The sequence below is a fragment of the Silurus aristotelis genome (genome assembly GCF_946808225.1).
Source record: "Silurus aristotelis genome assembly, chromosome: 11".
Taxonomy (NCBI): domain Eukaryota; kingdom Metazoa; phylum Chordata; class Actinopteri; order Siluriformes; family Siluridae; genus Silurus; species Silurus aristotelis.
The window spans coordinates 18,462,865-18,488,598 of record NC_139584.1 but is presented as its reverse complement, the minus strand read 5'-3'; the positions used below and the strand labels follow the sequence as shown (position 1 = coordinate 18,488,598).

The 25,734-nt window shown below is 41.5% G+C and overlaps 2 protein-coding genes and 1 long non-coding RNA gene across 3 annotated transcripts in view; 2 read left to right on the top strand and 1 right to left on the bottom strand.

Annotated features, from left to right (window-relative positions):
- LOC310733403 overlaps positions 1 to 25,734 on the top strand; it is a 61,378-nt gene that overhangs the window by 24,053 nt on the left and 11,591 nt on the right. The gene's annotated exons all lie outside the window — the stretch shown is intronic.
- On the top strand, positions 923 to 3,757 carry serpind1 (serpin peptidase inhibitor, clade D (heparin cofactor), member 1). Its single transcript, XM_083553717.1, has 5 exons — positions 923 to 1,022; positions 1,207 to 2,132; positions 2,594 to 2,867; positions 3,026 to 3,170; positions 3,354 to 3,757. Exons 2-5 carry the CDS (start codon positions 1,208 to 1,210, stop codon positions 3,543 to 3,545), a joined length of 1,536 nt encoding a protein of 511 aa, XP_083409843.1. The 5' UTR covers positions 923 to 1,022; position 1,207; the 3' UTR covers positions 3,546 to 3,757.
- Positions 10,028 to 25,734, bottom strand: part of LOC310733312 (uncharacterized protein) — a 91,475-nt gene continuing 75,768 nt past the window's right edge. Inside the window, exon 2 of the mRNA XM_083554494.1 lies at positions 10,028 to 10,197. Within this exon, the coding sequence (XP_083410620.1) occupies positions 10,154 to 10,197 (44 nt within the window). The 3' untranslated portion in view covers positions 10,028 to 10,153. The remainder of the gene's footprint in view (positions 10,198 to 25,734) is intronic.

Here is a 25,734-nt window from a genome sequence, read left to right as displayed (position 1 = left end):
ATCATCTTTATTTAGTGTTAGAACACAAAACGGACTTGAATCGAGGTACGAACCGTAACGCTTGTACAATCCGTACTGCAGGTAGAATCCAGGAAGCTTGCAGTCTGTAAAGCGGGTCTAATCCAAGGGGCAGGTATAATCCGTAACGGGAGTGATCTCCTGTGACACGGAACACAAAGCATGAACCAGCGAGGAATGCTGGCGATCTAGAATTCGGTAGGTCACGATAACCATCTGGTAGGTCTGACACGAGTAAGATCGGAATGGGAGCTTATGTAGGGAAACATAAATGAGGGACAGGTTTTCTGTAGTTAAAGCCGGGAGCGGCAGAGATTGCGGCAGCGGCAGAGATAGCGGCAGCATGACAGCTGCCGAGGGGGGCGTGGCAGGTGGATCCCTGACAATTAACTAGTGATGAATGCTATTAGAACCTTTCTATTTTCTTTTAATTGTGTGATATGACCAAAATAAAAAACAATAAGTAGAAAGTTATTCATCATAAAGACGTATTAATCATAGAATTTAATAAATCTACACTCTGCACTACACTTTCATCTTCACATGCTTTCTTATTTATAGAATGTGATTACATTTTTTGAGAATGATTTGAGAATCTAGTGATTTCCTTAGTTAAAAAATATGTTTTTATGTTCTATTGTGAATGAAATATGAGTTTATGAGATTTGCAAATCATTGCATTTAAAATTTTGTATTTGTTTTTATTTACACTATACACAGTATCCCACGTTTTTGGAACTGCAGAAGGGATGCAAGCAAAGTCTATAAATTAACTTATGATTAACACCAGCAACGTCTGCCACAATATTAATGATAATGTGACTGCAAATAAATAAAAATCTTTGTAAAAGTTGGCATAAACAGTTAAAACTAGCATCAAAGTAAAAACACCCTTTGAACTGTTTGATCATTGCAAGCCAACCCCAAAGTCCAAGTCTTCAAAGAGGATTTGATCACAAACAAACAGAATACACACAGTTGCATATCAGAGCCAGAGAGAAAAGGTAAGTAAAAAAAAAAGCTCAAAAAAATTCTACAGAAATACTGCATGTGTATATATATATATATATATATATATATATATATATATATATATATATATATATATATATATATATATATATATATATATATAACTGCCATTTTTATTTTTAACTTAACAAAACTTTCATTTCAACATTTTTAAAGGATGTGGATTCTTTTAGTCATAGCAACAACCTTTCTACTAAATGCTCCAGCGTTGGGTGGAGTGAAGGACCTCGGTTCACACTTCAGCTTCTATGAAATAAACAATGCAATGGCTATTAATTCACAGGCACTTCCAAAGGTTGATGACAACCATCAGATGGAGTCTGTGTCTCCAGACTTCCATCAAAATAACACAATCACCAAAGATTTGCCACTGGAAGGACTCGAAGAGGAGGATTACATTGATTTTGATAAGATATTGGAAGGAGATGATGACTACACTGAAGGTGATGCAGTGGATGAAATTACCACACCTGAGCCAGACCCTAAGTTTGTCTCAGGATTGTCTGACCCTAAAGTGTGCCAAGCATGTCTCTTAAGACTCTTTCATGGTCGAACACGGCTTCAGCGCATTAATGTGGTCAATGCTTTTTTTGGATTTCGCCTCTATCGAAGCCTCCGCAACCAAGTGAATCAAACAGATAATATCCTGCTGGCACCTGCTGGAATCTCCATTACTATGGGAATGATTGCACTGGCTGTCGGTTCTACTACACACAAGCAGCTCTACCAAGCATTAGGCTTTGCTGAATTTATAAATGCAAGCATACATTATAATGATTCCACTGTGCACAAGCTTTTCAGCAAACTTACACACCGACTCTTCAGGCGGAACTTTGGATACACATTACGATCTGTCAATGACTTTTACATCAAGCATACTGTTCACATGTCAGAGAACTTCTGTAGACAGGCAAAGGCATACTATTTTGCTGAGCCTCAATCTGTGGATTTTAGAGACCCAACATTCCTTGTGAAAGCAAACCAGCGTATTCAGAAAATGACCAAAGGCCTGATCAAGGAACCACTTAAAAGTGTTGACCCCAACATGGCGGTAATACTTTTAAACTACCTGTATTTTAAAGGTAAACACCACAATCTCTTAAGCATTGCAGTCTTAAACAAACAAACAAACAATAGAAAAAATTATAATAAATTGTTTAATACCTCTCTAATATGCAAGCTTTCTTAGAATTCAAATAAACAGTAGTGGGAAGAGGAATAAGGAAATTGTTTGAAGGGGCTACATTTCAAGGTGAGTTTAAAATATGAAGAAATAGTGAAGCTAGTTTGGGGACTGACACAAAATCTCTACCCCATTGCTGTTCTTCTTGTACCACTAGAAGACTGGGTTACTCGATTGGCTGAACTGGGCTTTTTTATCAACAACACTAGAGCATTATGATAACCAGTGTAATTTTAAGAATGTTTGCATATTGTTTTTTAAGTTATTGATACTTTACATTTTTAAGTCTTGCATGTAAAACACTTAAACTTAGGAAGAGTTTAGTGTAGTTCTCATCTAGACCCTGGGCTGAACATGCAGGAACATGGGAGCAGAAGTTTCCAGAGGAGCTGACCCATTACCGTAATTTCCGTGTGAATGAGAAGCATCAGGTTCGTGTGCCCATGATGCAGAATAAGGGTTCATACCTGGCTGCAGTCGACCATGAGCTAAACTGTGATGTCCTACAGTTGGCCTACAAGGGAAACATAAGCATGCTCATTGCTATGCCTCAGAAATTTTCTGGTATGAAATTTCTTGAACAAGAGGTCTCCCCTACTGTAATTAACAAATGGCTTAACAATATGACCAACAGGTGAGGTATCAATGAAACACTCATCAGAAAAATAATCTTAAATTTATCATTTAGTTCATTCCTGGCATCACAACCATATTAAAAAGATGCTGTTGAATTTGAAATGTGCTTTTCCACAATAATAATAAAAAAAAGTCTGAAAATGGTATTTCTGTTAGAACACGTGAGGTGGTGTTCCCACGATTTAAGCTGGAGCAGAACTATGATCTGGTCAGCCACTTGAAGCAGTTGGGTCTAACTGACCTCTTCACAGAAAAGGGTGACTTCTCTCCTATGGCAACTGAGAAGGTCTCTGTCAACTGGGTAAGACAAGATCTTGTGCTAAAAGGAAATGGTTTTGTATTTTGTACAAATGTTTTTTTATATCTATACTGAGCTACTTATTTGTATTTAAAGAGTATGTCAAGCTAGCTTAGTCTGTTTGGAATATATTTATATATTTATTCATGATTATGTCACATAATGTTTTTTTTTTTTCCTTTTCAGTTTAAGCACCAAAGTGCCATAACAGTAAATGAGGAGGGCACTGAAGGAGCAGCACTGACTCATGTTGGTTTTATGCCTTTGTCAACACAGACACGCTTCATTGTGGATCGTCCCTTTCTGTTTTTCATCTATGAACAGCGCACTGACTGTCTTATCTTTATGGGACGCGTTGCAGACCCATCAAAAAATTAATTTTCTATACACAAGGATGCTAGCTTTAACTGCATAATAAATTAAGCACTGTAAAAATTGTACTGCCAAGGTCACTAATGCAGAATCTAAATCAGAAAAGCGGTACAATATTGTGTTACATTATAAATGACATAATTGATATTGATTTTCACTTTTTAAATAAGTATAAATTACATGAAAAAATAGCATTAAATATTTAAAGCATTATACAATTTTTGTTGTTTTCTTTCATGTGTTGAGGTTGTAAACATATAAAACACAGCTACAGTACATAAATGGAGAAAACAATTACTTTTTTAATAATTACTATTACTATTTTATGTTTAAATGTTATGCCGAAATGGTCTTTTATTAGTGATTAAAGAATCAAGAAATAAAAAACATATTCGCCCCACCTTTGATACCCTAAATATCCTGATAGTGACAATAGAAATCTTAATAAATATAAACTACATTCAGCTATTCAGTACTGTATCTTTTGTAGTTTTCAGTAACACTGCATTTCAGGGTTTTACATGAATTTACTTAAATAGTTTCTACAGATCATAGTTTTGCATAATCCTGCCAGTTGGACAGATGACCTCACATTCATCACAAGAACTATTTCTAGCCACCCATCTATGAAATCCATATTTTGTGTTATAAACAAACATTTGATATGCTTATAAGCATGTATGCCACATAAAGTGACTCTTGGGTTTTTCCTTATTTAAAATTGTTCTGAATTGTCTGCAATTTCTTTGGGCAATGCCCAAACATTCAAATTTAATACATTTATATTTGGGAAAAAAAGGTTCTAAAAAGTAGGAAAAAATAATGTGTCATTATAGCAATTCATAAAAGATTTTGTCAGGAATTGCAAATGTTTTGTAAATAGACCAAATTGACAGCACAGACCATCAGCCTGATATTTACAGAATCACATTCAATCTCTCCTCAGCATAGGGTGTAATCAGAGCTGGGAACATGAGTACAAAGGTTATGTCAATATTGACATGGGGAAGGTACTTTTTTCAGTTACTTGTTGTGCCCATGCTTAAATCCATATTTTAGCCCAGTCAGAATATCCAAACAACCCTGTGTATATTTCAAGCATCTGAGAAGTCTCTTGAGTAAAAGGATAAGAAAAGTGGCTCACCAACTTTAAGCACACGCCACTTGAAAGCATAAATTTGTTTTATATTCTTTGCTGGCAAATGTAACAAAATAGAATGCAAACACAACAGACCATTGAAAGATTGTGTTTTTTTCCTTTTACTGATATAACGGACACTATTCTAAAAAAGGATTTCCACTCGATTTTTAAATTATTATAAATGTGCCCATTTAACCACAGGCATTAAAAGTCAGGCACTGATGTCATGTAGATGTAGTGTGATTTTTATTCCAGTTCCTCTTTAAGGTGTTTAGTAGGATAGCAGTCAATACACTATGTATAACCAGAAAATCAAATACAAGCTATATTTAATAACAGTTTACTATTGTTTATATAACCTTATCCATTACTCAACATAGATTGGAAAGATTAGCTAGTTACTTATTTTTAACAGACCAAGTGGATCATAAAAGAGTGTGACATTCAGATGGACAATATATATGCTGTCAGAGCTAGATGAAAATCATGGAAAGCAGCCTAAAAATAGGTTTTCTTGAATGTAGTAGGTATTGTTAGCCAACAGGGTACCGGTGAAAATTGGGCTACTGTTGACCGAAAGAGGAGCTAGAGAGAAGAAAGACGTCTACAGAGACAGCAGGGAAAGGAGAAGTGGAGGACAGTGGAGGTTTGGGTGGACAATTTAAATGTTGGTATTATGACAGGTAAAGTGAGAGAGGGAGCTGATATGATGGAGAGGAGAAAAGTAGATATGTTGTGTGTTCAGGAGACCAAGTGGAAAGGGAGTAAGGCTAGGAACATTAGATGTGGGTTTGTGGAAAGGGAGTAAGGCCAGGAACATTAGATGTGGGTTTAAACTGTTCTTTCATGGTTTGGATGGAAAGAGAAATGGTGTAGGGGTGATTCTGAAGGAAAAGTACAGTAAGAGTGTAGTGTACAAATACTTTGTTACTGTACTTAAGTAGATTTTTCTGGTATCAGTACTTTACTCCACTATTTATTTTTCTGACTTTTTACTTTTACTCATTACATTTTTACACAAATATCTGTACTTTCTACTTCTTACATTTTCAAACCAGCCTCGTTACTTTTAGTATTATTTCTTCTCATTGAGCGCTGTTTTCACCATATCACTGGTGTATAATTTTCTGGCTATCAGACGTAGACGTAGGCAAGCGGATCTAACAATGATCAAGGCAACAAGAGGAATGGTTCATGTGAATTTAGAGGAAGCCACCGATGTGAAAATAAATAAAAACAAAGACATTCCTCATCACCCATGGTCATATATGAAGGAGATGTTTGAAATTATCGGTGTAAAAAAGTGCTGGCTTTCAAGAATTCGCTGTCAAATTCAAGAAAGCACATACAGGTAATCTAATGTTTTATTGGTAAATCTTTCTTTTTATGAGCCATTTTAATGTTTAAAGTTTTTTCCCTACAATTTTGTTTGTCTTTTATATAAGGGATGCTGCCACATGTTTTATTTTAAATAAAGATGCTCTTAATGTTCTTAATCTTAATTTCTACTTAAAATGTAGTATGTAGCTGTCATTTGAAATCTGAGGTTTTGTCAGATAGTTTCTATATGTTGTAGAAATTCTATACAGGTGAAGTATAAATGATACATTTCCAGTTTGAACTTCAATAAAATGCACAGGAAACTGACCTTCAATTTGTCATTCGTAAAACATCATAACTTTGAGTTGTTTTCAAGGACAGCTGGAATAATTCTACAATCTGGCATATGGCCTGGTGATGGCAAATTTATATATATATACAGATTTTTTTTTTTTAGATTATGTCTCTCACAGTGGACATGCACCTACGATGACAATTTCAGACCCCGCCACGATTTCGGGGTATTCTGTGTATATATATATATATATATATATATATATATATATATATATATATATATATATATATATATATATATATATATTTATTTATTTATTTATATATATATATATATATATATATATATATATATATATATATATATATATATATATATATATATATATATACACAGTGAGGAAAATACGTTTGAATTTGAATACCCTGCTATTTTGCAAGTTCTCCCTCTTAGAAATCGTGGAGGGGTCTGAAATTGTCATCGTAGGTGCATGTCCACTGTGAGAGACATAATCTAAAAAAAAAAAAATCTGTCTATCAGCTCGAATTCTGACCCTCAAAGACCTGTTAGTCTGCCTTTAAAATGTCCACCTCCACTACATTTATTATCCTAAATTAGATGCACCTGTTTGAGGTGTTTAGCTGCATAAAGACACCTGTCCACCCCATACAATCAGTAAGAATACAACTACTAACATGGCCAAGACCAAAGAGCTGTCCAAAGACACTAGAGACAAAATCTCCACAAGGCTGGAAAGGGCTAAGGGGTAATTGCCAAGCAGCTTGGTGAAAAAAGGTCCACTGTTGGAGCAATCATTAGAAAATAGAAGAAGCTAAACATGACTGTCAATCTTCCTCGGACTGGGGTTCCATGCAAGATCTTACCTCGTGGGGTCTCAATGATCCTAAGGAAGGTGAAAAATCAGCCCAGAACTACACGGGAGGAGCTGGTCAATGACCTGAAAAGAGCTGGGACCACCGTTTCCAAGGTTACTGTTGGTAATACACTAAGACGTCATGGTTTGAAGACAGCCAGGATAACCAAGGATTGGCTCTGTAAGAAGCATATCAAGGTTCTGGCGTGGCCTAGCCAGTCTCCAGACCTAAACCCAATAGAGAATCTTTGGAGGGAGCTCAAACTCCGTTTTTCTCAGCGACAGGTGAGACTGATCTAACCTGACTGATCTAGAGAAGATCTGTGTGGAGGAGTGGGCCAAAATCCCTCCTGCAGTGTGTGCAAACCTGGTGAAAAACTACAGGAAATGTTTGACCTCTGTAATTGCAAACAAAGGCTACTGTACCAAATATTAACATTGACTTTCTCAGGTGTTCAAATACTTATTTGCAGCTGTATCATACAAATAAATAGTTTAAAAATCATACATTGTGATTTCTGGATTTTTCTTTTTAGATTATGTCTCTCACAGTGGACATGCACCTACGATGACAATTTCAGACCCCTCCATGATTTCTAAGTCTAAGTGGGAGAACTTGCAAAATAGCAGGAAAATACTTATTTTCCTCACTGTATATATATATATATATATATATATATATATATATATATATATATATATATATATATATATATATATATATATATATATAGTGAGGTTTTATATATATTTATATATATATATATATATATATATATATATATATATATATATATATATATATATATATATATATATACAGTGAGGAAAATAACGAAAAAAAAAACGCACCTCAACTCACGCACACAACTCACCATTCCAGCACGACAATGACAAAAGATAAACTCCCCAGAGAAATACAATAGTTGTGAAAGGATGAAGGAAGACAGTGAACAATGACTTACTTGGTCGGCTACTGTTTAGATACAAGCCGTTGTAGCGCGTTGAGTCAGGGTGAAGGAATAGCTCACTAAAACTCCAGTTGCAACGGAATTCATATAAGCACAGACAGGTTTCCAAAACCCGTGCTTTTTTATTTTTCAATTCAATTCAATTCATTTTTATTTGTATAGCGCTTTTAACAATGAACATTGTCTCAAAGCAGCTTTACACAGATAATGTGGTGATTAAACGTAAATATGTTCTTTGTAAGTATGTTTGTCCCTGATGAGCAACTGTGGCAAGGAAAAACTCCCCGAGATGGCATAAGGAAGAAACCTTGAGAGGAACCAGACTCAAGAGGGAACCCATCCTCATCTGGGTTGCACCAAAGGTCCATTTGAAGCAGATATACAATGCTGCGGGGTACAGTGATGACGATCAGAAGCAAACTGCACTCCCGAGTCAGTGCAGCAGACCGCCGACACCAACTACAGTCCAATCCATCCTCAAAGCACCCGTTCTACTCCGGAATTACATGGAACCACCCAAGGTGTTGATGAGAGACCGTCCCAAGCTGCACAGAAGTGTGAAGATCCACGGAGGGGAGAGGGGAAGGAACAGTGGTCACTGGAGCCTCAGGAGCATGTTTTCAAGAAACACTGTTTCTTGGCAATAGCGTTATGGGTTAGTCAAAGAAACGAAATGAGCTTTAGAAAATAAAAAGGACATAATCCTCAGTCTCACACGCACACACACGCAGTAATACCAGAAGAATGCAGTCACATGCTTTTCCCAAAATACCGCTATACTCCTAATAGAAGCCCAACATATTGCATTTAGTGTCTTTTGTTAAAGCCTGTGTAAAGTTCATTAGTTTCAGTGTAGACACGCTTATAGACAGGTGCGGCTTATTTATGTTAAAAAGATAGATAGATAGATAGATAGATAGATAGATAGATAGATAGATAGATAGATAGATAGATAGATAGATAGATAGATAGATAGATAGATAGATAGATAGATAGATAGATAGATAGATAGATAGATAGATAGATAGATGGATGGATCGCTCTGCGTTGTGTGCGTTTTTAAATAAAAAGACTCCACACGTTGGTACAATTGTCATATGATTTACTTTTAGCTTCTGTGTTCTCTCATCACTGAATTGAAACAACAGACACCGTCAGATAATAAATGGAGAATCTCTGGTCTAGCCGTGCCTGTGAATCATTACATATTTTCTCAATGTATATTGATTTAACAGAAAATACATTATCATTCTTTGAACTCAACTAAAGAATAACGCACATGTAATGGCGGCTATTACCCGAAATAATTCTAAAAATAACTATACACATTACAACATTCATCAATTGAATTACTAACCGTAAATCAAGAGAAAAATTAACAAATAATCATGTTTAACACAAAAATTCCTTAACCAATTAGTATTTAACATTATTCTATAACTTTTCCCGAAGAGCTGATAAATCATACCTCTCATCGCTATCACATTCCGCAAAAGAAAGAGGGCGCACGGAAATTACATCAGCTTTACCTTCGCACTTACAGGTGACAAAGCTTGCATGACAGCACTTCATATTATACCTGTGACCAAATGACCCTGCATCACTCATGCAATCTCCAATACTTCTTCTTCTTCATTCGGCTGCTCCCATTATGGGTCACCACAGCTGATCATCCGTCTCCATACAACCCTGTCCTCTACATCTGCCTCTTTCACACCAACTACCTGCGACATGCAGGTAGTTGGTGTGAAAGAGGCAGATGTAGAGGACCGGGTTGTATGGAGACGGATGATCACCACATCCTCCCTCACCACATCCTCCCTCACCACATCCATGAACCTCCTACTTTACCATTCTCGTTTCCTCCTTCCTGGTGGCTCCATCCTCAGCATTCTTCTACCAATATAACTCATGTCCCTCCTCTGCACATGTTCAAACCATCTCAATCTTGCCTCCTTCACCTTGTCACCAAAACGTCCTACATGGGCTGTCCCTCTAATAAACTCATTTCTAATCTTGTCCATCCTCGTCACTCCCAACGAAAACCGTAACAACTTCAGCTCTGCTACCTCCAGCTACACCTCCTGTCTTTTACTCAATGCCACTGTCTCTAATCCATACAACATCGCAGGTCTCACCACAGAAATATAAACTCTACCTTTCATTCTTGCAGATAACCTACTATCACAAATCACTCCTGTCACTCTTCTCCACCCACTATAACCGGCCTGCACTCTTTTCTTTACTTCCCTAACACACTCTCCATTACTCTGCACTGTTGACCCCAGGTACCTGAACTCCTCCACCTTCTCCACCTCTTCTCTCTGCAACCGCACCGCACCACTCCACTGCCCTCCCTCTCATATACGCACATGTACTCTGTCTTACTCCTACTGACTTTCATTCCCCTTCTCTCCAGCACATACCTCCACCTCTCAAGGCTCTTCTCAACCTGCTCACTACTCTCACCACACATCACAATATCATCCGCAAACATCATAGTCCAGGGAGACTCCTGTCTGACCTCGTCCATCAACCTGTCCATCACAACTGCAAACAGGAAAGGGCTCAGGGCTGATCATTGATGCAGTCCAACCTTCACCTAGAAACCAGTCTGTCGTTCCTACTGCACACTTCACTGCTGTCACACTGTCCTCATACATGTCCTGCACCACCCTCACATATTTCTCTGACACACCTGACTTCCTCATACAATACCACAACTCCTCTCTTGGCACTCTGTCATATGCTTTCTCTTATACACAATGCAATTCCTTCTGTCCTTCTCTATACTTCTTCATCAACATTCTCAAAGCAAGTAAGGCGTTTGTGGTGCTCTTCCTCGGCATGAAACCATACCGTTGCTCACAGATGTCACCACTTCTCTCAGCCTGGCTTCTACTACTCTTTCTCATAACTTCATGGTGTGACTAATCAACTTTATTCCCCTGTAGTTAATGCAGGTCTGCACATCTCCCTTATGCTTAAAGATCGGTACCAGCACACTCCATTCCTCAGGCATCCTCTCACCTTCCAGAAACTTGTTAAACAATCTGGTTAAAAACTCCACTGCCATCTCTCCTAAACATCTCCATGCTTCTACCGGTATGTCATCTGGTCCAACGACTTTCCACTCTTTATCCTCTTAATTGCTGCTCTCACTTCCTCCTTACTAATCCTATCCACTTCCTGCCTCACCAACTCCACATCATCCAACCGGCTCGCTCTCTGATTTTCTTCATTGATCATCTGCTCAAAATATTCCCTCCACCTTCTAAACACACTCTGCTCAAGTGTCAACGCATTTCCATCTCCATCCCTCATTGCTCTAACTTGCAGCACATCCTTCCCAGTTCGGTCCCTCTTTGCCTGGCCAATCTGTACAAATCCTTTTCTTCTTCCTTAATGTCTAACCTCTCATACAGTTCCTCATATGCCTTTTCCTTGGCTTTTGCCACATTCCTCTTTACCTGCTGCCGAATCTCCTTGTACTCCTGCCTAAAGCAGCTTTACACAGATAATGTGGTGATTAAAAGTGAATATTTTCTTTATGAGTAAGTTTGTCCCTGATGAGCAAGCCGGTGGCGACTGTGGCAAGTAAAAACTCCCCAAGATGGCATAGGGAAAAAACCTTGAGAGGAAGCAGACTGAAGAGGGAACCCATCCTCATCTGGGTTGCACCGAATGTCCATTTGTAGCAGATACACAATTTTGGGGGGTACCGTGATGATGATCAGAAGCAAACTGTATTCCTGAGTCAGTGTAGGAGACTGTTGACATTAACTACAGTCCAATCCATCCTCAAAGCGCCCGTTCTTTCTCCGGAATTTCATGGAACCACCCAAGGCGTTGATGAGAAACCATCCCAAGCTGCACAGAGTGGCCTCCAGTCGACAAGAACACTATCCAGAGGCAGGCCTGGACGAAGTGGGAAGATCCACGGAGGGGAGAGGGGCAGGAACAGTGGTCACTGGAGCCTCAGGAGCAAGTTTAACTCGACCGAGAGAGAGAGAGAGAGAGAGAGAGAGAGAGAGAAGAGGGTGACAGGAAGAGAAGGATATGGATAATTAAGTGTCCTTATTGTTGTATGAAAGTTAATGTCACTGTCACTCGCTATGGCAGCATAACTAAAATGGAGAACCAGAAGGTAATACAGACATGAGGGATCTCTGGGATAAGAGACGACCCACCACACCACCGTCAACAAACCTGAGTGAACGTGTAAATGTGAGGGAACGACAGCATACAAATATCCCAGTTCACCAAACACTCTATATCCATGTTCCCTCCAGATCTAGCCTTTACATAAGAAAAAATCCAATGATCAAAGGCTTGACTAAATAAATATGTTTTCAACCTCGACTTGAACACTGAGACTGTGTCTGAGTCCCGAACACTGATTGGACGGCTGTTCCATAACTGTGGGGCTTTATAAAAGAAAGATCTGCCCCCTGCTATAGTCTTCATTATTTGAGGAACCAACAGATCACCTTTTGATCTAAGTAGGTGTGGAGGATCATACTGGTACAGAAGTTCACTCAGATACTGCGGTGCGAGACCATTAAGTGCTTTATACGTCAGTAGTAGTATTTTATAATCAATGCGAGATTTGATTGGGAGCCAGTGTAGACTGATTAAAACAGGGGTGATGTGCTCATATTTCCTAGATCCAGTGAGGACCCTTGCTGCTGTATTCTGAACTAATTGAAGCTTTTTCATGCACTTATTTGCACACCCAGACAGTAATGCATTACAGTAATCTAATCTAGAAGTAACAAAAGCATGAACTAGTTTTTCTGCATCCGGTAATGACATCATATTTCTAAGGTAAAAGAAAGCGATCCTGGTGATATTATTCACGTGAGCCTCAAAGGAAAGACTAGGGTCGATAATAACACCAAGGTCTTTGACAGCCATACACGCTGAAACAGATACACCATCCAGAGATGCTACTTAATCGGAAATTTTGCTTCTAGCTGCATGTGGTCCTAGTAAAAGTAATTCCGTCTTATCTAAGTTGAGCAGAAGAAAGTTATCAAGCAGGTAATTTACCACTTCCCTTTTACCACGTCATTTATCCAAGATGGCGGCGCGGCAGTAGCTCGCAGCGGCCTCTCCGGATCCAAAAATGGTGCTTTCACCATATTTGGCACGACCCTTCACAATACATGGACACCAGAGTCAGCTGTGTTCATGTGTACAACCACCAGACACTGCTACAGTACAGGCATCATGCAACCAACAATCTGCATGATGATCTTATCGACAAACTTCGCGACCTCGGCTTGCTGCGACCTCGGCCACAAAGACTAGGCCCCCAGTCCTCGGTGTTACCTGATGCCGGTGGCCAGGAGAGGAGACGTCGAAAAAGCGCTGTTCGAGGAAGCGGAATTGCAGCAAGCAGGCGGGTGTCCGTGCTAGGCTAAATGCTAACCCTAGCCGGCTGGCTCTCCTGTCCATTTTTCTTTCAAACATCTGCTCCCTGGACAATAAACTGGACTACATCCGACTACAGCGAACCACACGGCGAGAGTTTAGAGACTGTTGCGTCTTTGTTTTCATGGAGACGTGGCTCAGCGACAGAGTTCCGGAAGCCGCCATCCAGCTAGATGTCAGCTAGGAGACAGAAACGCAGCTCTGTGCGGTAAGACTTGCGGTGGTGGCGTGTGTGTTTATATCAACACGGAATGGTGTAAGAACTCTGTGCTCGTTTCATGCTATTGCTCATCGCTAGTGGAGTTTGTGACTGTTAGATGCAGATCTTTTTATTTACCTCGGGAATTCACCACTGTTTACATTGTCGGAGTGTACATTCCTCCCAGTGCTAATGCTAAGGAGGCACTGTGTGAACTCTACGGCGCTATTAGCGACCTGCAGAATGCTCACCCCGACGGATTGTTTATTATCGCCGGAGATTTCAACCATGTGAATCTCAGGACTGTGCTTCCTAAACTCCATCAGCATGTGGACTTTGCAACGAGAGGAGCGAACACGCTGGATCTTGTTTACACAAACATCCCCGGCGCGTATCGTGCGGAGCCCCGCCCCCATACCACTGCTCTGTTATGCTAATTCCAGCATACAGACCGCTCATCAGACGCTCTAAACCGGTTCTGAAACAGGTGAAAACCTGGCCAGAAGGAGCTACTTCTGCTCTTCAGGACTGTTTTGAGTGCACTAACTGGGACATGTTAAGAGAGGCTGCAACCGATGGCGATTCCATCAACTTGGAGGAGTACACATCATCAGTGACCAGCTACATCAGCAAGTGCGTTGATGATGTGACCATCTCCAAGACCATCACTACACGCTCCAACCAGAAACCGTGGATGACTGCAAATGTGCGTGCGCTGCTGAAACAAAGAGACTCTGCCTTCAGATCAGGGGACAAGGCGGCCTTAAAAACAGCAAGGGCCAAACTGTCTCGTGCCATCAGAGAGGCGAAGCGCGCACACACAAAGAAAATCCACAACCACTTCCAGGACAGCGGAGACACCCGGCGCATGTGGCAGGGCATCCAGGTGATCACGAATTACAAGACCACATCACCTGCTTGTGACCGTGACCCCTCCCTCCCGAATGTGCTGAACGACTTCTACACCCGGTTTGAGGTACAGAACAACGTTAAGGCGAGGAAGACCACCCCTCCTCCCACTGACCAGATGCTCTGTCTAACCACAGCTGAAGTGAGGAAAACTCTATGCAGAGTTAACCCACGGAAGTCTGCTGGACCTGACAACATTCCTGGCAGAGTGCTCAGGAAATGTGCAGAACAGCTAGCAGATGTCTTCACTGACATCTTCAACATCTCCCTGAGCAGCAATGTTGTTCCCACGTGCCTCAAGACAATGACCATTGTTCCCGTGCCGAAGAAATCTACTGTCTCCTGCCTCAATGACTATCGCCCCGTCGCGCTCACACCCATCGTGATGAAGTGCTTCGAGAGGCTCGTCATGAGGCACATTAAGACACAGCTTCCACCCTTCCTGGACCCCATGCAGTTTGTGTATCGTCCAAACAGTTCCACGGACGATGCTATCTCCACAACCCTCCATCTGGCCCTCACCCACCTAGATAACAAGGACTCATATGTATGAATGCTGTTCATTGACTTCAGCTCAGCATTTAACACCATCATTCCTCAGCACCTGATCGAGAAGTTGAACCTTCTGGGCCTGAACACCTCCCTCTGTAACTGGATCCTGGACTTCCTGACTGGAAGACCTCAGTCAGTCAGGATCGGGAACAGCATCTCCAGCACCACCACACTGAGCACTGGGGCCCCCCAGGGCTGTGTGCTCAGCCCACTGCTGTTCACTTTGCTGACTCACGACTGTGTAGCAAAGCACAGCTCGAACCACATCAAGTTTGCTGATGACACGACCGTGGTGGGTCTAATTAGCAAGAATAATGAGTCAGCATATAGAGAGGAGGTGTAACGGTTAACTGCCTGGTGTGGAGCAAACAACCTGTCTCTGAACGTTGACAAAACCAAAGAGATGGTTGTGGACTTCAGGAGAGCACAGAGCGACCAATCTCCACTGATTATTGATGGATCCTCAGTGGAGATCGTCAAGAGCACCAAATTCCTTGGTGTTCAACTGGCAGACAACCTCACCTGGTCACTCAACACCAGCTCCATCACAAAGAAAGCCCAGCAGCATCTCTACTTCCTGAGAAGGCTGAGGAAAACCCACCTCCCTCCCCCCATCCTGACCATGTTCTACAGAGGGACCATTGAGAGCATCCTGAGCAGCTGCATCACTGCCTGGTTTGGGAACTGCACCGTCTCAGATCGCAAGACCCTACAGAGGGTAGTGAGGACAGCTGAGAAGATCCTCAGAGTCTCTCTCCCCTCTATCATGGACATTTACACTACACACTGCATCCGCAAAGCACACAGCATTGTGGACGATCACACACACCCGTCACATACACTTTTTACCCTCCTGCCATCAGGAAAACGGTTCTGAAGCATTCGGGCCGTCACAACAAGACTATGCAACAGTTTCTTTCCACAAGCCATCAGGCTTCTTAACACACAGAAATGAAACAGAACTCTCTCACACACACACACACACACACACACACACACACACACACACACACACACACACACACACACACACACACACATACATACACACACACACACACACACACACACACTCACTCAAATGTGTGTTAACACATTTAACACACACTCATCACTCATCTCAATCCATTCCACCACCATTCATTTATTTATTATTTATTATTCTCAGCTGTACCACACTCTTAACTGCTGTTGCACATTTATTATTTTTCACTGTATAATACTGTTTACATGCTGTTTTTTGCACATTTATCATTATCATTGTATTATACTGTTTACATGCTGTTCTTTGCAACTTTGACTGCTGCTGCATTCTTGCACTACATTGTTCTGTTTATACTCACTTCTGGGGTATAGTTTTTAGTTTGTATAGTTTCTACAGTCTTCTTGTACAGTACTGTATAATCAAGTATACAGTAGGTTTACTGGTCGGCTCTATATTGGGTTTTCTGTCTTGTCTTGTGTCGTCTGTCTGCACTGTCTGTCTGCACTGTTTGCACTAGGTTGCACTCAATGCACTTTATGTAGCTTGTGTTGTAGCTCTATGTTGTTTTGTTTGTTGTTGTTAAGTGTAGCACCAGGGTTCCCGGAGGAACGTTGTCTCGTTTTTACTGTGTACTGTGTACCACTGTGTATAGTAGAAATGACAATAAAAGCCTCTTGACTTGAATTGACTTTAACTAGCGCCGTCTCTGTGTTATGATGAGGCCGAAATCCTGATTGATACCAATCTACCACCATCTGCACTTCTGGTAAATTTTGCTAAAAGCATGGAAATGGCAGTGGTGAATACTTACTTTAAGAAGAATGAGGAGCATAGGGTGATGTATAAGAGTGGAGGAAGGTGCACACACACTATATTCTATGGAGGAGATGCAACCTGAAGGAGATTGGAGACTGTAAGCTGTTGGCAGGGTACAATATAAATAGACAGCATTGGATGGTGGTCTGTAGGATGGTTTTTGAGATGAAGAAGAAGAGGAGAAGAGTGAGGACTGAAAGAAGAATAAGATGGTGGAAACTATAGTGTAAGGTTCAGTGAAGAGATCAGACAGGGGGTCGGTGGTGAAGAGGTGCTGGATGATTGGGCAACTACTGCAGAAGTGATAAGGGAGACAGCTAAAAAGGTACTTGGTAAAAGCTAAAAAGGTGTGACATCTGGAAATAAAAAGGAAGACAAAGAGACGGTGGTGGTGGTGGAATGAGGAAGTGCAAGAAATCATAAGGAAAAATAATTGGGATCGGTAGAGAGATGAGAAAAGTAGACACGAGTACAAGGAGATGCAGCAGCAGGGATGTAGCAAAAGCCAAAGAAAAGGCATATGAGAAGCTCTATGCGAAGTTGGACACTAAGGAAGGAGAAAAGGATTTATATCGATTGGCCAGGCAGAGGGACCAACCCAGCCATTAGGGGGGCACAAGCCAGTGTACTCTTAGTGCCGGTCCCAAGCCCGGGTAAATGGGGAGGGTTGCGTTAGGAAGGGCATCCAGCGTAAAACATGTGCCAAATCAAATATGCGGATCACAAATGAGAATTTCATACCGGATCGGTCGAGGCCCGGGTTAACAACGACTGCCACAGGTATCGTTAGCCGACAGGGTACCGGTGGAAATTGGGCTACTGTTGGCCGAAGGAGGAGAAGGAGAGGAGGAAGGCGTCTACAGAGACGGCAGGAAAAGGAGCAGTGTAGGAGAGTAGAGGTTCGGGTTGGTACTTTAAATGTTGGTACTATGACGGGTAAAGGGAGAGAGATAGCTGATATGATGGAGAGGAGAAAGGTAGATGTGTTGTGTGTTCAGGAGACCAAGTGGAAAGGGAGTAAGGCCAGGAACATTGGAGGTGGGTTTAAACTGTTTTATTATGGTGTGGATGGGAAGAGAAATGGTGTAGGGGTGATTCTGAAGGAAGAGTACAGTAAGAGTGTAGTGGAGGTGAAGAGAGTTTCTGATAGGGTGATGATCGTGAAGGTGGAAGTTGAAGGGATGATGATAAATGTCATCAGTGCCTATGCTCCACAAGTTGGCTGTGAGATGGAGGAGAAGGAAAGATTCTGGAGTGAATTAGATGAAGTGGTAGATGGTGTACCTAGGAAAGAACGATTGGTGATTGGGGCAGACTTTAATGGGCATGTAGGTGAAGGGAACAGAGGTGATGAGGAGGTGATGGGTAGGTATGGTTTTAAGGAGAGGAATGTGGAAGGGCAGATGGTGGTAGATTTTGCTAAAAGGATGGAAATGGCAGTGGTGAACACGTATTTTAAGAAGAAGGAGGATCATAGGGTGACGTATAAGAGTGGAGGAAGGTGCACACAGGTGGATTATCTTCTGTGTAGGAGATGCAACCTGAAGGAGATTGGAGACTGTAAGGTGTTGGCGGGGGACAGTGTAGCTAGACAGCATCGAATGGTGGTCTGTAGGATGGTTTTGGAGGCGAAGAAGAAGAGGAGGAAAGTAAGGTTTGAAAGAAGAATAAGATGGTGGAAACTGAAGGAGGAAGAGTGTAGTGTGAGGTTCAGGGAAGAGGTCAGACAGGGGCTTGGTGGTGGTGAAGAGGTGCCGGATGATTGGGCAACTACTGCAGGAGTGATGAGGGAAGCAGCTAGAAAAGTACTTGGTGTGACATCTGGAAATAGAAAGCAAGACAAGGAGACGTGGTGGTGGAATGAGGAAGTGCAGGAGAGCATTAGGGGAAAGAGATTGGCAAAACAGAAGTGGGATCGACAGAGTGATGAGAAAAGTAGGCAGGAGTACAAGGAGATGCGGCAGCAGGTTAAAAGGGATGTGGCGAAAGCCAAGGAAAAGGCATATGAGGAACTGTATAAGAGGTTGGACACTAAGGAAGGAGAAAAGGATTTATACCGATTGGCCAAGCAGAGGGACCGAGCTGGGAAGGATGTACTGCAAGTTAGAGCAATAAAGGATGGAGAGGGAAATGTGTTGACTAGTGAGGAGAGTGTGCTGAGAAGATGGAGGGAGTATTTTGAGCAGCTGATGAATGAGGAAAATCAGAGAGAGAGAAGGTTGGAGGATGTGGAGTTGGTGAAGCAGGATGTAGATAGGATTAGTAAGGAGGAAGTGAGAGCAGCGATTAAGAGGATGAAGAATGGAAAGTCGGTTGGACCAGATGACATACCGGTAGAAGCGTGGAGATGTTTAGGAGAGATGGCAGTGGAGTTTTTAACCAGATTGTTTAACAGGATTCTGGAAGGGGAGAGGATGCCTGAGGAATGGAGAAGGAGTGTGCTGGTACCGATCTTTAAGCATAAGGGAGATGTGCAAACCTGCAGTAACTACAGGGGAATTAAGTTGATCAGTCACACCATGAAGTTATGGGAAAGAGTAGTGGAAGCCAGGCTGAGAGAAGAGGTGACCATCTGTGAGCAACAGTATGGTTTCATGCCGAGGAAGAGCACCACAGATGCCTTATTTGCTTTGAGGATGTTGATGGAGAAGTATAGAGAAGGACAGAAGGAGCTGCATTGTGTATTTGTGGATTTAGAGAAAGCGTACGACAGGGTGCCGAGAGAGGAGTTGTGGTATTGTATGAGGAAGTCAGGTGTGTCAGAAGTATGTGAGGGTGGTGCAGGACATGTATGAGGACAGTGTGACGGCAGTAAAGTGTGCAGTAGGTACGACAGACTGGTTCAGGGTGAAGGTTGGACTGCATCAAGGATCGGCCCTGAGCCCTTTCCTGTTTGCAGTGGTGATGGACAGGTTGACGGACGAGGTCAGACAGGAGTCTCCCTGGACTATGATGTTTGCAGATGATATTGTGATTTGTGGTGAGAGTAGAGAGCAGGTTGAGAAGAGCCTGGAGAGGTGGAGATATGCGCTGGAGAGAAGGGGAATGAAAGTCAGTAGGAGTAAGACAGAGTACATGTGTGTGAATGAGAGGGAGGGCAGTGGAGTGATGCGGTTGCAGGGTGAAGAGGTGAAGAAGGTGGAGGAGTTCAGGTACCTGGGGTCAACAGTGCAAAGTAATGGAGAGTGTGTTAGGGAAGTAGAGAAAAGAGTGCAGGCAGGGTGGAGTGGGTGGAGAAGAGTGACAGGAGTGATTTGTGATAGAAGAGTATCTGCAAGAATGAAAGGGAAAGTTTATAGGACTGTGGTGAGACCTGCGATGTTGTATGGATTAGAGACAGTGGCATTGAGTAAAAGACAGGAGGTGGAGCTGGAGGTAGCAGAGCTGAAGATGTTGAGGTTTTCGTTGGGAGTGACGAGGATGGACAAGATTAGAAATGAGTTTATTAGAGGGACAGCACATGTAGGATGTTGTGGTGACAAGGTGAGGGAGGCGAGATTGAGATGGTTTGTACATGTGCAGAGAAGGGACATGAATTATATTGGTAGAAAAATGCTGAAGATGGAGCCACCAGGTAGGAGGAAAAGAGGAAGGCCAAGGAGGAGGTTCATGGATGTGGTGAGGGAAGACATGCAGGTAGTTGGTGTAAAAGAGGCAGATATAAAGGACAGGGTGGTATGGAGACGGATGATCCGCTGTGGCGACCCCTAATGGGAGCAGCCGAAAGAAAAAGAAGAAGAAGGCCAGGCAGAGGGACCAAGCTGAGAAGGATGTTAGAGTAATAAAGGATGGAGATGGAAATGTGTTGACTAGGGAGGAGACTGTGTTGAGAAGATGGAGGAAGTATTATGAGCAGCTGATGAACGTGGAAAATGAGAGAGAAAGAAGTTTGGATGATGTGGAGATGGTGAAGCAGAAAGTGGATAGGATTAGTAAGGAGGAAGTGAGAGCAGCGATTAAGAGGATGAAGAGTGAAATGTCGGTTGGACCAGATGACATACCAGTAGAAGTGTGGAGATGTTTAGGAGAGATGGCAGTGTAGTTTTTAACAAGATGGTTTAACAAGTTTTAAAAAACTTGTTAAAAAAAAAGAAAGTGAGAGGATGCCTGAGGAATGGAGAAGGAGTGAGCTGGTTCCGATCTTTAAGAATAATTGAGAACACAATGAAGTTATGTACAACAGTAAGGTTCATTGCCGATAAAGAGCACCACAGATGCATTACTTGCTTAGAAAATGTTGATGGAGAAGTATAAAGAAGGTCAGAAGGAGTTGCATTGTGTGTTTGTGAATTTAGAGAAAGCATTTGACAGGGTGCCTGAGAGAGGTGTTATGGCATTGTATGAGAAAGTCAAGTGTGTCAGTAAAGTATATGAGGGTGGTGCAGGACATGTATGAGGACAGTGTGACAGCAGTGAAGTGTGCAGTCGGAACAACAGACTGGTTTAAGGTGGAGGTTGGACTGCATCAAGGATCAGCTCTGAGCCTTTTCCTGGTAGCAGTGGTGATGGACAGGTTTTGGATGAGGTCAGACAGGAGTGTCCATAGACTATGATGTTTGCGGATTAAATTGTGATTTCTGGTGAGAGTAGGGAGCAGGTTGAGAAGAGCCTGGAGAGGTGGAGGTACATGCTGGAGAGAAGCAGAATGAAAGTCAGTAGGAGTAAGACAGAGTACATGTGTGTGAATAAATGTGGGAGGGCAGTGGAGTGGTGTGGTTGCAGGAAGAAGAGGTTGTGAAGGTGAAGGAGGAGTTTAGATACCGGGGGTCAACAGTGCAAAGTAAAGAAGAGTGTGTTAGAGAAGTGAAGAAAAGAGTGCAGGCAGGGTGGAGTGGGTGGAGAAGTGTGGCAGGAAGGATTTGTGATAGAAGGGTATCTGCAAGAGTGAAGGGGAAAGTTTATAGGATTGTGGTGAGACCTTCTGTGTTGTATGGTTTAGAGCAGAGGTCACCAACCTTTTTGAAACTGAGAGCTACTTCTTGGGTACCGATTAATGTGAAGGGCTACCAGTTTGATACACACTTCTGATATAACAAATTCGCTCAATTTACCTTTAATTATATGTTGTTATTATTAATAATTAATGATATTCATCTATACCTAGTTATCTATATTTTAATATTGTCATTTTTAAATTCACACCAATACAAGTGTGATTTTGTCAGGGAACCACCAGCCACGCCTCCCTCCAAGGCTCTAACTCTCACTCAGCCTCTCCCTGCTATAATCACCTACACCTGTTCCCCATTACCTTTCCCCTACTCGTTGCCATGAGAGATCTACCAGACTTCCTACCACTAGTATTCCCTGTACTTCCATGCTCCTGGCTCCGCTTTATAGGAAGCGCTCAAGATAGGTTTGCCTTTAACGGTTCACATTGGTGATCATCCCTTTACTTACCCGCATTACAGATTCTATCCACATTACAGATTCTACCCACATTACGAATCCTACCCGCATTACGGTTTATACCCGCTCTCCGGTTCGTACTTCTCCTCAAGCCTCTGCCTTGTATATGTTCAGATCAAATAAAGACAAGGTGTTTAACCATACCCTGGTTTCCGGGCTATCCATGACAGATTTAAAAAAGAATAGCAACAAAAAAAATTTGATGCAGCTCACTGGTAAGTGGCGCTATGGTGAGCTATTTTAGAAAAGGCCCGTGGGCGACTCGTGTGATCCTTGCAGGCACCATGTTGGTCACCCCTGGTTTAGAGACAGTGTTATTGAGTAAAAGACAGGAGGCGGAGCTGGAGGTAGCAGAGCTGAAGAGGTTGAGATTTTCACTGGGGGTAACGAGGATGGACAGGATTAAAAATGAGTTCATTGGAGAGACCACGCATGTAGGACATTTTGGACACAAGGTGAGGGAGGCTAGATTGAGAGGGTGTGGACATGTTCAGAGGAGAGACATGGGGTATATTGTTTAGAGAATGCTGAGAATGGAGCCACTAGGAAGAAGAAAAGAGGAAGACCAACGAGAAGGTTTATGGATTTGGTGAGGGAAGTCATGCAGGTACATGGTTTGAAAGATGTAGTGGACCTCTAATAGGAGAAGCTGAAAAAAGAACACTTTTACTCATTCCACTTTCTACTTTTTAAATTTTTCAAACAGGCTTGTTACTTTTGTTTTTATCTATTTGGTGAAATGTAATTTTCTTCTCATTGCGTTCTCATTCAGTGCATCAACCTTTTTCCTGTTATTGTGCAGCTTTTTCATTTCCTGGTACTCACGCACCACACCAGACGTAGACTAGTTTATTTATAAAAAGCTTGAAAAACTACTTTAAAATAAACCAAATCACATCAAATACAAATATTCTCTGGTTATGTAATCCGTATAAAAGTTACAAGAGGTACAGTTTCTCTGGTATCACCTCATTAACCGTCTGTGTGGAAACATAGCAAAAGTGCTGTTCGGTGTAATTTACGTGATTTAAAACATCATAATTACTTTAAAACGTTTGCAAGTCTATTTTGTCTATGTTTTATTCTGAGTTTGGTTTCACGAATAAGAAACATACATATGCGTAAATCAGTAATATATGTCCATGTAGGATTAGAGAATTATAAAATTGGAAAGTATTCATTTAAGGTACATTTAGAACAGATAAAAATTAGTAATGGCTACTTTTTACTTAAGTACATGTCAGAGCCCATATTTCTTTACTTTAACTTGAGTAAAAAAGTGTCTTCACTTCAGTGTCAGTACTTTAACTTTTACCCGAATATTTTAAATCATAATTATCTGTACTTTTACTTAAGTGAAGGATGTATGTACTTTTGCCACCTCTGATTGGTGTATTAAACTCCAACTGTGCCTGAGGTACCTTATTACAATTCCTGTAGCTCTGGGTGCTATCTGGTTCTCTTTGTTGATTCCTGAATGTCCAGGTAGTTCCAATCAGTCATGGAGATTTCGCAGGCTGGCATTTGTCACACCGGGAAACTTTTACAGTCTCGATGGCCCCGGATTTCTCTCCCACCCGTCTTGTTTAAAACGGATGAAATAACAAGACTGTGAAGTTCAAATTTGCTATTTTCTAACACAACACCACGCAATCACTTACAATTCTGTAACTGTCCTCTTGCCAATGACATGCAAGAATTGTAAAGCTTAATTAATGAACTCATTCACTGGACATTCAGTTCACAGCAGCCATCTTTTTTTGTGCTCCAAATTCACAGACCATTAAACCAATCCTGAATCTTTATCAGGGAAGTATATTAAACAACAGTTTTATATTAACTATTTTCTATTACATTATCTAATTTTGTACACATAAGATACAACTCAAATGCAATATTGAAATGCAATAAAATAAAATTAAGTTGAATAAAATAACCTTATGTTGTGTGTGTTTTATTTTTTAAATCCCCTTTTTTCTCTGGGCTATATTTAAATGTTGAGTTCTCCACACTCTCTGAACTAAAGTTTGGTGTTCCACAAGGATCTGTCTTAGGCCCACTGCTTTTCTATTTATATATGCTGCCTCTGGGTAAAATTATATTCAAACAGGTTATTAACTTCCATTGCTATGCTGATGATACACAGTTGTATATTTCAGCAAGGCCAGATAAGAGAGATCAGCTTAAGGCTATTTGTTGGTACCTCAAATAATGAAAAACTACAGCAGGGAGCAGATCTGCTTCCTCTTTTAAAGCACCACAGTTATGGAACAGCCTTCCAATTAGTGTTTGGGACTCAGACATAGTCTCAGTGTACAAGTCTAGGCTGAAAACATTGATTAATCAAGGCTTTTATCTGTAGGTTTTGCTTAGGTAAAGGAGCAGATCTGGAGGGATCATGGATATAGAGTTTTCGATGAACTGGGATATTTGTTTGCTGTCATCCCTCACTCTTACGTGTTCACTTTGGTGTGGTGGGCCATCTCTTATCCCAGAGATCTCTCATGTCTGTGTTACCTTCTGGCTCGGCTTTTTAGTTATGCTGCAATAGCTAGTCTTGCTGGAGTCCCCAACTGCACAGTGTCATTAACTTTTTTGCAACAATAAAGATAGACTATAAAAAGTTTATAATCCATATCCTCCTCCTCTCTCTCTCTCTCTCTCTCTCTCTCTCTCTCTCTCTCTCTCGGTTGAGTTAAAGATGCTCCTGAGGTACCAGTGACCACTATTTCTGCCCTCTCCTCTCCTCAGATCTACCATTGTTAAAATGGCTATACAAACAAAAATTAATTGCATTGAATTGAAATGGCAGCAAGGAGAACCACCCCTCCTCCAAAAAAACAAGAGCAGTATCTTACATTGATATAAGAAAAACTCTATGCAGACTCAACCCAGGGAAAGCTGCTCGACCAGACAACTTTCCTTGCAGAGTTCAGCTCAGGACGATGCTGCATCCTCATGGCAGTCACTGCTGCAGTTTGTGGATCAACCAACCCACTTTACAATTTCCACCACCCTTGATCTGGCCTTCATCCAAATAGACACCTGGGATGTAGTCCATAAAGCAGGTCATGTGACATACCTGCTTTCGGTTCCAAAAACTGCGGTAACTTTCAGGGTATTTAGGTAGCCATAGCAACTTCTGAACAGAACCTGAACGGAACATAGTTCTGAACATAACCTGCAGGTTCAGTTCCAGGATTATTTTGTTTCAGAGTAGTGACTGAGCATGGCGTGCCCTTTTGAAGATGAGCCAGCGGATGTGGAAGCACAGATAATATGAAA